The sequence below is a fragment of the Cuculus canorus genome, chromosome 6 (assembly GCF_017976375.1).
Source record: "Cuculus canorus isolate bCucCan1 chromosome 6, bCucCan1.pri, whole genome shotgun sequence".
In the NCBI taxonomy this organism is placed as follows: Eukaryota; Metazoa; Chordata; class Aves; order Cuculiformes; family Cuculidae; genus Cuculus; species Cuculus canorus.
This window is the reverse complement of record NC_071406.1, coordinates 363,057-378,589: the sequence shown is the minus strand read 5'-3', so window position 1 is coordinate 378,589 and position 15,533 is coordinate 363,057. Positions and strand designations below refer to the sequence as shown.

The 15,533-nt window shown below is 44.1% G+C and overlaps 1 protein-coding gene across 9 annotated transcripts in view; it reads left to right on the top strand.

The window, feature by feature from the left end:
• Positions 1 to 15,533, top strand: part of PKP4 (plakophilin 4) — a 73,357-nt gene that overhangs the window by 30,203 nt on the left and 27,621 nt on the right. For 6 of the 9 annotated variants that reach the window (XM_054069309.1, XM_054069306.1, XM_054069303.1 and 3 more), the window contains exons 3-4: positions 3,022 to 3,134; positions 13,882 to 13,916. In XM_054069309.1, coding sequence (XP_053925284.1) covers positions 3,022 to 3,134; positions 13,882 to 13,916 — 148 coding nt within the window. Of the gene's footprint in view, positions 1 to 1,370; positions 1,576 to 3,021; positions 3,135 to 13,881; positions 13,917 to 15,533 lie in introns of those variants that run through there. The other 3 variants (XM_054069310.1, XM_054069311.1, XM_054069312.1) reach the window with 3 other exon arrangements.

The window sequence follows — 15,533 nt, the reverse complement described above, 5'->3', positions numbered from 1 at the left end:
GATGCTGTTTATTTTAAAGGTTTATGTTTGTTATTTTAAAGGTTTATGTTTGTTATACTCAGTGTAGTGCATCGTGACTGGATTGGGAAAAAGCTTGTCTTGCTGACATTTGCTTGCAAGCTTACGAAGCTTCAGCATCTGCGTGTTTTTTGACAGTCGTGGCATTCTCCGCTAGTGTGTCATGGCTGGTGATGAATCAGCTTTTAGATGGATGGATTATCTGTGTTCAGACTTGGAACGGGACAATAAATTCTCATGTATAAGTTTTTGACTTGTGTAACACCCATTTTAGTGTTTTCTCTCCGAAATACAGATGGCCTGACAGAGTGCACATGCCCCTCTTGGGTGTGACGTGAAGGTGACTCGCTCAGAGACCTGATGCCAGGCTGTGGTGACCTGCTCTCTGCTGCTGGATGCAGTGCATGTCATACAAACCCTCTGGTATTGTCTGTACTTGCTGGTCCATACACAGGCCCGTAAGATCTGCTGTGCTCTGCAGGTCTTTACATTCATGAGCCTTTTCATATCAGGTCTGAGGATTAAAAGGATTTAGCTTTCAAATTCTGTCTGGAAACAGGTTTTAATAAAATCCAGGTTTGGGACATCTGTCCCCAAATGTTTGTTGATGTCTGAGCCATTACTGCTGAGTTTGGTGTTGAAGCTTGGCAGTAAATGCCAGCCTAATGGAAAGGTGGCCTGGAGGAAGCGGAGGACCACGTCTCCCTCCCACTGCTCCTGTGGTTTGTGTGTCCATTTTTAACAGAATGACAGAGCATTCTGTTCTGTTGTGCTACTTTTAGCACAGCAGTAGGAAAACGCTGTGTTGTTCTGTGGGCGCTTGTGTCCTGTGACAGGAGCGGGTGGGTTCCATGCCTGGGAGGCAAACAATTTTGCTGGCCAGTATTTGGAATATTGGGATGTCTTTATTCAGCTTGGTCAGTGAGCTCTGAGACATGTTTGAAAGTGTCTCTAACTCCTTCTGTCAGCTGGGAGGGGCCCTGGCGTGTGTCATGTATCCTCAACACGCCAGGTTGATGTATGGAGCTCCAGTCAGGCTTTTAGAAGGAGCTTTGTCATCTAATATACAATGTCTGACAAAAAAAACTGAGACGGACCCTACAGCTTGGGAACCAAGAGTGGGAGGGGAGAGACAGAGAGGTGGGTCCAGAGCATGTTCTGACCTGTCAACAGGGAGACAAGGCTCAACTCAATCGCTTCACTTGGTGTGAGTGGACACGGGTTCAAATAAAGATGTTTCCTTACCTTCAGTTGGAAATGCCAGTTTATGAGAGTGAACAGCAGGTGAACATCAAGACACCACTCCAGGCCACAGCGCTTTGTCTATGAAGCGATTTTTTGCTCATAACAACATCCCTGAGCGCCCACCCTGATCACCAGACCTGGCTCTCTCTCCCGAAAGATCCCATCAGTGTTCGAAGGAACCCATTCTTTATCGGTAGAAGATGTGAATGCAAAACTGACTCAACCGACCTTCAGAAACAAAGCAGAGTCATTTTGAGCGTTGGTGACATCGTGTGCAGCTGTGGGTCAGCTCAGACGGAGTGTGGTATGAAGGTGATCATAGCTAATTTTCCTAATTTGTTAAATACAATGAGTTGACAGCACAGTCCCATTTTTTTGTGTTGGACCTCGTATAGAGTCCTTTCAATGGTACAGCAGCTGCCATTTGACTTAGCCCTCAGCTGGATTCCAGATGAAATCGGTGCTAATTATTCTTTTGTTTGGGGGTTCTGGGAGGCAATTTCATTGTGTCATCAGTAGAAAACTTTTCTCCCTACCTCTGCAAGGCAACTCTTGGGTTTAGAGTAGCTTTTGACTACCCTGTTAGTCCAGCCTCTCTTGCACCACCGTGCAGCCCTCCGGGGCCGGAGCTGTGCGGGGCAGAGGTGCTTCCAGACCACTGAGAGCAGTAGGTGCATTGCTGAACCACACTTTCCCTCGCTGAGATGGACAGACTGCAAGAAGCAGAGAGTCGTCTCAGGGATCGCTAACAGGAGTGAAGTATTTAAGCCTCATTCCATGTAATGTAAGGTGTGAAAGGACAGTTGGAATGAGCTGTAATCTGCATTACTCGTGTAATAAGGAAAGGCATGCAGCTGCTGTGCCAGACAGTTACAGGATTTACATTCAGGGAAAAAACCCTTTTTTAGTAACTGGCACTTTAAAATTCCAGGAATGCTTCTGGGCTGTATTTGACTTGTGGGTAAGACTTGCTTCCTCAGATTATTAAATATCGGTGATCATCTGTTTGTAAATAGTACTGAACAGTTCACTTCGGAGGATGTCAGATGTCAGTTTGAAAAGTAATAAAACTGCTCGGTAGGACCCTTTTGTCATTAACAAAAGCTGGCTGTGGATGGAGACATCACTAACACACCTCGACAGAGCGCAGATTGCAGAGTATTGGGTTTGTAGAAAATGTGTCCAGACTTTAATAACACACAGCCATTCTGTGCTGCGCTTGCATTCCCTGTGTCTTCCTCTGAGCATTGTGTTCCAAAAGCCTTTGGCAAAGGCTGAGGTTTGGTACCTTTGACCAAGGACTACAGCAACAGCTGAAATCAGGAGAGGTGGAATAGCACATCTCTACCCTCTGCGGGTTTGAAATGATGCAGGTTAAGTCTTTGAATACAGAAGCCAGAACACAGTGTAGCTTAGGATGTAAAGCTTTGCAGCTGGGAAGATTAGGATGTGGTATTTTCCAGTGTAGTTTGTTTATAGATGAAGACTGGTTGTATAGGCACTGATGTTTTTAGATTGGGACAACATAAGGGACACAAAAGCCTTAATTGCAGGAGGAATAAAATCCACAAATGCTTGAAGATGTTTTTCCTTTTATAACAGGTGATAAATCAATATTTGCATGAATCGCTGATCTAAAGAACCATTAAGTTTCCACTCTAACCTTCTAATAGTTTATTCCACTAAGGCAAGAGTCAAGACAAGAAACGTGATTGTTTAACACCAAGAATGCTTTTCTTTTTTATTTTGAAATTTCAGGAGCTCCAATTTCAAAGGCTTACCAGAGAACTGGAGGTGGAAAGGCAGATTGTGGCTAATCAGCTAGAAAGATGTAGGCTTGGAGCAGAATCACCAAGTATCGCCAGCACAAGGTACAATCCTGATGACTTCACTTTCATATGTCCCATAAAATAAAGGGCTCTCTAGCGGTGCTTATGTCCGACACACATATATTTCACTGGTGGCTGTTCACCTTCCATTGGTATCTCAAGTAGAAAAATGCAGATTTGCTGTTATGGGACAGTCTAAAGCGGCCTCTTGAAGAATGGATTACATTTTCAATAGAGCATGTGTAAAGCTTTAATTTCTTTTTAAATGTGTTGAATTTTACGTTTAAGATTCAGAGAAAGAAATACAGTAGACTTATAGATCTTGCTATCAAAGTAACAGCGCTAGTTAAATGCATTAATCAAATCATTGTATTTTTCCTGAATTAACTCTCCAGTTTCATCCGGCTTTTCTGATATATTCCCTGTTGTTACATTTGTTGTCAGGGAATGGCTTGCTGTAAGTGTATCGTGAGCATCTCTAGACAGTGTGAAACACACCTCATGTATTTCACGTACAATGACAAGAACTACAGCATTTTGTTAATATTCTAATTATTCAGAGGGGGTTTAATTCCATGGCAAACTTTTAACTCTACGTGTGTTTAGGCAGTCATTCATCTCAGTCTTATCGAATGGGTGGTTGCTGTTCAGTCTGAAAGCCTTAATAACAGTGTGTGTTCTCTTATGAAACATTTATAGCTGCATTTTGGGTTCCAGCAGACTTCACATTGGCCTGTACATAGACAGTGTGCTCTGAACATTAGTATTTCTTGCCTTAAATACAGTTTCTTTTCCAGATTCTTTCAGCTATAAACTTAAGTATTGTTCTGAAATATTTCCTTCTATGGCCATAATAAATATTTCCACAAGTTAAACGGGAAGTTGTACAGAAACATAAAAAATGGGAGGCAATTAGTTAAAAATAACATTAGGAACTCCAGTGTTCCAGCTGACTTGGTTGGTTTTACAGACCCACCTACTCGACCCAAATTGTTTGACAGTGGTGTTACTAGTTTGAGAACCTTTGTTGAAGAGCCTTTGGAATATTCAGAAACAGTCCTTGGAAGGATGACTATTTTATACCCTTTGTGCAAAGGAAAAGGTTTTTCTGTTCTTCAAGTCCAGAGAATTCCATGTACAAAGAACATCAGAGTTGGCTCATCCCACAGATAACACTGGAACTGTTGATGTGGAGTACAGTTACCAGTATCTACCCATTAGTTATGTCCTATATTCTCATCAGACACTACCATTTACCAAGATGGAAAACATAATCTATGGTACCAAGGAGTCATTTCTTGTTCTGGCTGCTTCCTTATGGCTAAATGAGATTTATTTGTGTGAAACAAAGATGATGAAAGTGTAGGAGGAGACAAACCAGCACCTAAGTTGGTTTGTAGCACGCTTTGGTACGTGTACCTTTGTGAATCTAGGTAAGCTCTTCCAGCTCTCGTGTCCTAGGCTGTAACTTTTCCATAGTTATTAATATTTTACTCATTTAAATTAAAAACCTAATTCTAGTCTGAGTTCTTACAGATGGCTCTGCATTCTGACCACTGTTCTTATTCTTCTAAGTGTCCCTAGCCCAGCTGAGCCTGGTCCTGTATCAATGACAATGCTGTGCTCCATCACTTTTTTTACTGAGGGACATGGGATTAAAACTGGATTTAGACAGTGTGTTCTGAGATGTGTGTCCTTGGTTCATTTATTGACTTATTCTTTAATGTGGCTATCGCTTTTAAAAGACGTGTGAGAAGCTGGAAGAAAAAGCATCTGTGTTTGAATTGGATGGTTTCATTTCTTCACAACCAGTCACTGCCAGTGTGGTCAGAGGTGGTGTGGGAAGAGTCAGGGCAGAGCAATCTCTTAGAGCAGTATCGCAGCTCCAGATGCAGCAGCAGCATTTATAGCTGTAAGAATGTTCCCCCACACTGGGTGCTGTGAATATTTTGCTAAGGCTGGCAGGACATTAAATAAACACGAAGAGGGCACAGAGAGAAGGCATGGAAGCAGTGCTGAGATTGCTCCTGGGCAGCCAGCAAGCTGCTCACACAAAGAGGGTGAGCGTTCGGAGAGAAAGAGGGTGTAGTTCAGGTTTGTTGATGTGTGGCCCACTGTATTGTAGCTCTATCATTAGTGCAAGCAGCAGGCAGGAGCAGTTGGCTGTTTGCTCACAAGAGGAGTGTGAGAGGTGTGCACAAGAGCAGATTGCGTCCTAAGTGACTGTGGTGTAACGGTTGAGGAAGGAACAGCGGCTGCAGCCCTGGAGCCCAGTGTGGCTTTGTTTTGGCATGCCTGGAGGTTACTTGCCTGTTAAAATTATTTCTTCTCTCGGTTATTTGTATAAATGGGTATTGTGCTGAGTGCTCCTGAAATCTTCCACTTCATCCCATCCACTTTCAAACCTCTGAAGAGCCTGAAATGATACGTGACTGGTGTTGTGTATTAGATATTTTTACCCACGTTATACTCTACAGAGTCAGAGATGATAGACTGGGAGAACAGTGTGAGGTTTCAGGTGTCTCTCCGCACCTTCACATCGTGCTATAACATGCACGGGTTTCTGTGGAGAGGCCACGGGGCTGCTCCACCTCCCATCCAATCAGACAGAGCGATGCAGCTCACTCCTGGTCTGCAGCGGTACTGACTCAGCTGGAATCCATTTGGGGCTCTGTCGGAGCCCATGATGGTGCAGGTAGACCCCAGTGCATACCGAGGGCAGTGGTCGGCACATTGCCTGTCTTCTCTGGGGCATTTGGCCCCAAGGCTCACAGCCAAACGGTTCTTCTGCTGACCCCTAACCTTGGAGATCCAAGAGCTGCTGGGAACCACGAGGCTCATGGCACTGTAATTTCACTGTGCCGTACGGCGCTGGGAGAGCAGTTTGGCACAGGCACTGTAACAAAAGTGCGTAGCTGGCACACGAGGCCATCAGAGCACGGGCCCTGTTGGCAGGGTATGAAATAATCAAAACCAAATTAACACTTTAAGCACTGAATAGTATTGCTGAGCAAGAATGTGCCTTCCTGAAATCTTCTGTTTTGTAAAATTAAATGTATTTCCTGGCGACCAGGACGGTCTATTTTCTCTGCTCTATGTAGCAGACGGTCATCTTCTCCCAGTGCCAGCTGACACTGTGCGCTTTCTGGAGAAAGTATTGCAGAGCGCCCTCAGTGGCTGAACACCGCAGACTCTCTGTGAGCTGGAACACATTGCATTTTGTTCTCATAGAACATGAGAATGCTTATAAGGAGTGTAAAGAAAGCAAGTGGTTTGGCTTGAAGGCCAGCACACCGTCGCATTAAACTGTATGACTTTTGTTCCACTTGAGGAGCAGGAACATGCAAGACACTTCCAAACCGTGCACCGCCCCCGCACCCGGGGCATTCCGTGGCGCGCAGCGGCAGGTTTGTCCTGACACGACTGCTCAGCGAGCTGGCTGGGGTAATTATCCAAACAGACACTGTTTTCACTTTGTTGATGTATCAAACGCTCCAGAGTTTCCAGAAAGTGTACTGGAAATTGCCTGCATGTATCGCAGTACACGATGTCACCAAAATTGCATGGCAAATTATGAGCTCCATGAAAATGACCTTTAGGAAATTCCTGTGTGCTTTTGGGGAACAAGAAGGGAAGGAATCACAGTAATTCAAATGATTTATTTATCTAATCTTTTATTTACACTGAATGTTACACTTACTGAAAATTTGAAAACAAATCAATTAAAGGCAACATCAAATTTAAAAGTAAGGAAGGATGTACTGAGTTTTATCTGCAAAGCTTCAACATGCAATAAAAGCAGGGCTAAAATATATTCAACAGAATGTACTGAAGGAATAATTTTAAATCAAGATCTCCTGGTTGATCATCATAGAGCTGTTGGACTATTTCGGGTACAGATATCAGAAGTCCATTTACCCTGCAGTTTAGAACAAGTAATGACTAATTCTGTCATTAGCAGCTAATGGAACTACTTACCCAGTTAAATGGAAGCCCTGGTCCTCGGCTGAGCTGATGGTTGCTGGAGGAGGTGCCCAGCTCTGCAGAGGGACAGGATCTCCTTTTGCTGGCAGTGGGGCTGTGCCATGGCTGGGTTGGTGTTACAGTTCTTCCTTAGACTATTATAAATTTTCTTTACTCGAGCTGTGGAGTTTCTGTTCTCTGTGTTATGGATAATTACCTATCATGATTCAGGGTTTATTTGATGACATTTTAGGTTCTACTCATACCTAGTAACCTTGATCTTGGAACTTGAGAGGAGGCTGTGAGAGATGTGTTCTCCTGGTTTTAGAACAGTCTCTTCCTCTTTGCATTTGACTGAACTTTGAAATGCCCTTACTTTAGAAATGTCTTAGGAAATGAACTTATTCTTTCTTATCTTTCATTTCTGCTAATTTCCTGAAGAAGATGAAAGCAAGAGCAGACCGTAGGTCTGTGTCACATCAGCAAATCTTCAATATTGTTGGCGTTTTCTTCACAGCCTGATTGTGATTTGCTTTTTTGGCTGTACTCACATGTCAGAAAGAAGTTCCCATTGATGTGTTTCCTTCTAGTTCATACAATTCCCTACTTGCTTACCTCAGGTCTTCAGGCAATCCTGGGAATGTAACTACAGTGAGAATCATGCTTGTGGGTAGTTTCAGTAGTGGTTAAGGTGGACACACAACCTTTGATGTGGATGTGATACGCACTGTGTGTTTGCTAGGCTCTAGTTCCACCAGATGACTCAGGAAGCATCATAGGGTCTCCAGCGCTAACTTTTAGGATCTAAAGAGTTGCTGCATTTCCAGTCAATCCATCATTTAATAAGGGTAATTAAGATGTTTAGGTTCATGAGTGGGCGATGAAAAGCCCTTCTCTTGAGATACAGAGGCCATCATGCCAAGTCTCCGATGTTGAACACTGTCTCTTTCCTTTGGCACTTACTTTTTGTATGTCTGCACTGAAAATGAGTGAAGCCTGCAAAGATTCTCGTTAGAGCGCCAGTTTTCCTGGTTTTGTCTGTGGTTTACTCGGACTGTGAGCCTGTCTGAAATTCTGTCAGAGCTTTTCAGTGCCAGCAGAGTTGAGGAATTGGGGGGGAGGTTATGCAGTTTGTTGATATTCACATACAGAAAAAAAAAAACCCAAAAAGGTAGCTTGCTGCTCTGGTGATAAATCGAAGGGTGATGATTTAATTCTGACTTGTACTGCATATATGAATCCTCATTGTCTTGCCCACAAATAGACTGGTCTACAAACCAGGGAGGTTGTTCTGCTGTGGCTGCAGGTGACACGCACTGCAGACAGAGGGGCAGGAGGCAGCTGTGGGTCAGCTGAATCACAAGGACTGCGTGCCAGAGTGCCCGGGCATGATGGCTGAAGGGGCCATTTGTGACGGATCGGGTGTATGAGTTAGCCAGTCGCCCTCAGAAGATGCTTGCAGTACTGCAAGGGCTGCAGTGTCCTGGTGGTTACTGCGGCGCATCGTTTAGCTGAAACAATACCCGGAGGACCATTCATTCTCTCTGATGACAGTCAGACGTGCCCAAGACCTGCATTAGGAATTGCTGTTTTGCAGCAGCAGCAGGAAGCTGTTGGTGATGGGCATCACGGAGCCAGCCGGCACAGGACTGCAGGGTGGTTGCAATATTCAATGTTCCACAGTCCCACTGCTTGTCCTGCCCTGCTGCTCACTGTGTCAGCCTGGCAGGGCCTGCTGCTCCTCAGCCTTGGGCGTCAGACTGGAAGAGCACCCTGGGTACAAGCTGCCCGCCTTTGGCCGCTGTGTTCCAGGGGCAGCTCTCTGAATTTGTACTGGGAGTGTGGGCGCTCACCTGTGGCGCTGAGGACAGCAGGTGAGTGACACCCTCACTCTGGTGCCAGAGCGGCTCAGGGTTTGGACATTGGATGGCTGCGGTGCTCTGGGCAGTGTCCAGCAGAGCGGGCGTGTTAGTGAAATCAAGAAGACAGCAGCTAGAAAAAGTGAAGGCTGAAAAATACCTCATTGAGTTAAAATATTTGTGAAAGCTCCTGCTGACCTGCATCAGCAAGAAAAGCAAAACCAGAAATCTCATTACGCTGATTTTAATGGTTGCCAGTGCTTATAGCGTGTATTACAAGTGTACAGGATTTAATGTAGGCCATTTCATTAGAAGAGTTTCTCTGTACCCAGAGTTTACAGTTAAGCAAAGCTTTAAGCGTTCATCCTGCAAATAGTTGTGAATGTGTTCTTGATGTAAAGTTTTAAAATGGAAGGTGGAGGACAAGTAAGATGGTAAATTCACTCTTAACAGCACTCAGGTTTTGGCTGGCGGCTCTGCACGAGCAGTCAGCACGAATCCCTGTGAATAACCCATTTCCTACCAAATACCTCACGGAACAGATGGATCCCAGTGACGGAAGCGTAGCCAGGCAGTGAACTCAAATACTGAAGAAATACGTGTGAAGTGCATACAGTTTCAGCAGTTCTATATTTAGCTGTTTACAGCTTGTCACCATTTGAGAAATATTTAATAAATAGCACTGAATCTTTTCAGTTGTTGCCTTTTTTGCTGACAATAACTCTACGTTCCAGCAGCTAAGCCAGGCGGCTGAAATCACCTCTGTTCTCTCAGGTCATACTGTTTAAATCAGAAATACATTTTATCGTAGGGAACGCTTGCTAAGATAAGAGGCTTAAGCTGGTTTATGGCATGGAAAACAAGAGGTAGGTAGCAAAGAGATTTCAAATCAAATATCTAGTCTGGAGACCGAAGATCGTAGTTGTGGTCACAGAATTTTTAAACACCATCACAGTGCTTAAGACATCTGAACACCGCCTGGGACTCTGCAGCTGCCTCCATTGTCACTGCTGTTCCTGCAGCCTTGCTGTCCCGGCACCAAGGCCTGGCCATGGCCACCACGGCCAGTTCTGCCTTGGAGCAGTGCCGAGGCCCTGAGCAGTCCTGGCTGTTCCGGTGAGACGATGCTGACCACCTTTTCCAACTGGGAAGCCCAGAGCTGAGAAAAACCCAAAAAACCAAAACAAACCCATACAAACAAATGAACTCAGATCCTCTGGAAACAGGAGTGAGAAAAAAAAACCTGCCAAGGGTCAAAAAAAGCAAAACGTGGCTAGATTGGTTTCAGCAGTTTGTGTGCATACTCCATTTGCAGTTGCCAAACATTTGTGTTACTGGCTGAAAAATCAGCGTTGCATTGTCAGTGTTTTATATACCCTTAGTGTAGAGTTATGTTTTCATTTCACTAATTCTGTGTGCTTTTACGAAGCAGTTTGAGAAGGGAAGAGATAATTACTTTCACGTAGGTGACCATGTGTCTGATGTTAGATCTGTGCTTTCCTTCCAGTTAAAAATAGCTGCCGTACTGGGATAGTATTTATGCCCAACTTCTTTAATTGAAAACTGCATCATACCAAACTGTTCTGGAAGAAAGCTATTAGTTCTGCATGTCTGCCCTACTGACCTAGTTCTTTTTCGAGGACAGTAGTGGGCTAAAGTGAAGCTTTCCTTGAAGGGCAGCGCACCACATGTGGTTTCTCTAGAGGTACTACTCGTTGCTGTCGGGAAGAGGCAGCGTAAGCACTGGCTGATGGCAGCAGCTTCTCTTTGATGGTGCAGTATTTGGCCACTTTGGTTTTTAAATCAGTGGAATAAAATGCATCAGACTAACTTATCAAAGCTGAAAGGTGTGGTGACTTCAAAATGTTTCATCTGCAAGGTGACAAAACAAGATGATGCAGTCAGGAGGTGGTAGATTCTGAGCTTCTGCAAAAATAACTTCTCAAGAATCAAATGAAATTCCTAACCAGTTTAGTTTTCCACGAAGTGGCTTTCTACTTATGACTCACAGTGAGAGCAGCCTTTATCACCCATAAGTCCTGTATGCGTAAAGGTCAGTTGGCCAGAGGTGTTGGGTGCAGGTATGTTTGGGGCTTTGATAATCCTTGTGTATGTGACTGAGGCGCTTCTGTATGCTCAGCAAATCTTATCTTTGCCACTACCGCAGACTGGTGCCATCTCATCGTACAGAACTGAGTTTCCAAACAGTCTGAGGAATAAAGGAACACATGAAGAGCGTAAAACTTAATGTTTAAGCAGGACGAGAATGGGGCCAGTGGTCACAGGATCTGTCAAGCAGTCTACGTATTTCTTCATTGCAGTGGAGCAGAGTATCAATGAGTAGGCGAACAGGAAGTGATTAAAGATTGGTCAGTGAAGAGTTAAGAATGTGCTCTGTACAGAATTCACGTAGATTAACACTCACGACTCAGCTTTCTATAATTCAAATTCATTCAGTTTTATATAAATTCTTTTTAATTCAGTGCCATTTTGGTACAGATTTCCTCATGAATTTTTAACAATAGAAATATTTTTAAGGGTTTTGGCAAAATAGTTACAAGGCCTAGTTTGCCAGTAAAGTTGCACAGAATATACCTTGGCACGTAGCTATAATCCCCCAAACATTCATCCTGGAGTTAATGCATCAGTTGGATTAGATGGCAGTGTACTGGAAATGAGAAGGAGTTTTAACATGTTATTCAAATTGAACGAGCTTTGGCTGAAGGCTGTCTGGGAGCTGATGTTTGTTGATCTGGGCGCTGCTCACTGTTCTGGAACAGCCCGGCAGCGGTGGTGCAGTTCCTTTGCTGCCCAGGTCTAGTTTCTGTGGATCCTTCTGGCTTTTCATGGCGCTGTCTGGTCATGTGTCACCATCACCTGGTCTGCTCTTCTACCAAGAGAGCTGCAACAGCAGAAGAAACCAGTATCCGTAGCCTTCTCCTGCCTCCTGGTAGCTGCAGGCTATGACCGCTTTCCTGAAATGCCTCTGCAGGTTCTGTCATGCCCAGTCTGGGTTGAGCATTTGAACTACACTGCTAGCAGTCGTTGAAACCAATCCGCCTGAGCGCGCTCAGGTGGGTGGACGGGACTGCCGCTGTCACAGCAGCTGAGCCTGGGGAAGCAGCTGCTGGCTGGAGTAGAGCAAGTTCTTACACCGTCCTAGCTAAACCCAAAGGGTGCCATTCCGTGAACTGGCTGCTTATCCCATTTTAGAGTGTAGTTTGATGTTGTTTATGCACTTGTTTAGTGTTTCTGACCTTGGACTTGTTTTCCAGCACTGCCGAGTGATTTCGTTTTGGTCTCAGCTTAAGGTATTTGTGCTGGGACAAGATGGTCCTTCAGGAAAGAGCACATACCTGGGAGATTTCAGGCAGGCATTGGAACGTGGTGAGTCTGTGTTTGAGCAACCAACTCTCCAAGCACCTCAGAAATACGGTAGAACACAAAGAAACCTCTGAGGGAGATGAACCTGGAGAGGCTCAGGCTGGAGGCCAGCTCCTCGCCTGTAATCCTGTATGCCAGGCTTCAGCCTATTTAACTGCTCTGCTTTCTGTGCAAGCTAAAGGAAAGATTGGTAGCACTGCAAAAGGCACTGGAATTGGAGACTGAGGGAAAGAATAGTCAGTATGTGGGGAATTGCATTTCTACCTAGCTATGAAGTTGGCTTTCAGGCACATGAAGCCTGCATTTGAATTCTCCATTTTCTTTAAATTTCACTGTCATTGTAGTTTAGTTTGTTCTAGGATGCAAGTTCAGCACTCTATTAAACACTAATACTTTCCAAAAAAGGCTCCTAAATGATTGGTTTTATTTCGAAAATAGCTGTCTAGTTCAGAAAGTTCATGTTGCTGTGCTGAAGTTTTTTGAAATTGGTATCTGTGGTAGAAGGAAGTGAAACAACCAACGCTAACTTAGAAATAGCTACATCTTACCCAAAACCACAGCTCATTCTGATGTTTAGACATCACAAAATCAGATGGCCTTCCCTGTTTTTCCTTTAAATGGCTTCTATTTAGCAAATACCAGCTTATAATCATTGCAAAAATTATTTAATGTTCAAAGTTTGATAGCTCAATGTAGAGCAAGGAAATACTCTGTGTGTTTTTATGGAAAAGTATATCTGATTATAATATAAGTAATCTATGGGTGCATTTTGCATCTCCCTGCAAAGGTGGTCGTGCGTCAGTACTGCTATCAACGTGTGAAGGTGTGTTGCCTTGTAGAGAAACAAACTGTTTAAGACAGTTTGATATAAAATAGTCATTGGAAACATCCAGAGGAGTAGGGGTTTACACTGGTGTTGAGCTGCTTGGCCTTGTGATGTAGTTGCTTCTGAAAGCACTGCTGTAGCCTTGGCAATGCAGGATCTGATCTCTGCTCACAAGTGGCGGGGTATGTGTTTGGTACGTCAGATGATTTGACATCTCAGCGTATGCAGAGGACCAAAGTGCTCTCTGTAAAGCACTGAAGTAACAGTGAAACCTGTCGGTCCGTTTCTGTTCATTTTGCTCAAACTGCTTTCCCTGTGGCAGCCGGATGCTCTAGAGTTGTTACTCCCAGCCTTCCTTCTTTTGCAAGTGCTCCTGTCTCTCATGTTGTGTCTGCTGTGATCATCCTCGTGTGACTGTGCGCTTGCTGTGTGCTGTTGTGGCTGTGCCATCGCGCCTTCTGTAGGGGTGTGTGCCACCCACCAGCTCTCACCCCTCCTCTTGCTGACGGGTCATGCTGTGGGAGAGTTTGCCGTACAGTGAGGCAGAGGCCGTTCCCACCAAACTGGTCTAAGTTCCATCACTGACCAGCAGTTTGGCTGTTAGGTGTAAAGCTCTGCAGTGTTATTTACATAGGCTGCTGAAACTTGATCTGCTGGGGGTTTGTACAGTTTGTATGCTTTGCTTAAAAAAATGAAAAATATAAATTCAAAGTAGCCACATGGTTCATGTTTGTGATAATTGTTTTTCTTCCTGCAGCTCCACTGAGAAGTCATTTCCTTGGAGATCATCAGGTATCACCTTTTATGTGTACATTTTGCCTTAAGCCCAACAAACTGCATTTTCTTGGTACTGATTGCTTGTTTTGAAATGAGCTGGACCTTAGCAGCAATGTTTACGTATCTTTGTCAAGTGTCTTTTCTGAGGTGTAATGTCAATATCCCCTTACTTGCACATGAAGAGACTTGTGGTTCCTCTGTTGGTGTCAAGGGTTGTCCTGGCTCAGAGGTGGCCACAGGTACTTCTCTTGCACTTTTTTTTGTGCCTTTGCATTTTTGTGTGAGATGTGACCGTAACAAAAGTCCTGTGTGCTGAGTCTGCCTTGCAGTGGATTCTGAAATACGTTTGAGTCTTCCCCTTGGCAGGTAAGGATAATAAGAAAGCACTATGTTTGAAGCTTGAAAACTGGCTTTCTCTTTACAGATATTCATACGTGACTGAGAAAATCTCCAAAAAGCCAAGGTGTTTTGGAGAGTGCTTTTTCTGTCTTTGTGTCTCAGGACCACTTGAACTTTCTCTCCAGAACCAGAAACACTTTTCTTCTAGTGCTTCTGTTTCTGCTCCTGAGTAAATCAGGTGGAATGTGTAGGGCTGTGAAAGGGACAGTGTAGTGTCCACTGAAATAATCTGCCTGTCCTTCACAGACGAGACCCGTTAGACTCGTTAGGGAGGTTGCGTCAGTTAAGATATTTAACACTGACAAATCCTGATCGTCTGTCATCCCTTTGGAGTGATGAAGTGTTCGTGCCGAAGTCAGCACATCAGGACCTCACGGCAGGACCAGGAATTGGGACCCTGACTCCCTGCGAACTGCTGGATCATGGTCTCCAATTCAATGATGCACTCTTGACTGAATGTCGTATTAAGCAAAACTGGTCTCACGGAATGAAAATGCAGTTAGCATTTTAGGTAGCTCATTAAAAGTTGCATTAGCCAAGTTGTGCAGACTGTTAATATGATTTCTTTCTGTGAGGTTGCAGGCAATTTAAAAGCTCTCCAGCATTTGCTGTACAATAATGCACCATAGTTATCTGCTTGTTCAATCAAGCATATTCATCATTATGATAATTGTGACTATTTTAGGTAAATAAGTCTCTCAAACTATCTACTTTCCCATCCCCTTCCTGTTTTTTTCATTCAGAGCCTGAGCTCTTGAACTCACGTATAATTGTATTCACATGGGTTGCCATTGCCGTTGCGGTACCTGCGTTGCCATCACCTCAGCTGAGGTGGGGCACATGTTAGCTTTTTCCTTTCTTTTTAATCAAATATTCCCAACAGCCTACTTGTCAGGCAGTTTTACTTCTTTCAGTGTGAAAAATACTTTTGTGGTGTTTATTTTTTTAATCGCCTGATTTCCCCTGGTTCTGCGATGTTCCAGTGATAGTTCACAACTGGTCATGATGCTTTTTGAAAGATCCTGGTCATCATTTTACTGATTTATCTCATCCAGTTCCATTCCATTTCTTCATTTCCTCTTCAGTTTTCCCTGTAACTCTATTGTTTGTTTTCCCCCATCACTTTCTATTAGTTCCTCTCTTCCTTTCTCTCATCTGTCCAGCTGATATCATTTTATCCTTTCATTCTCCCCTCCCTTTTGTGTGTTCCTTTTCAGTAGAAATCTGCACATC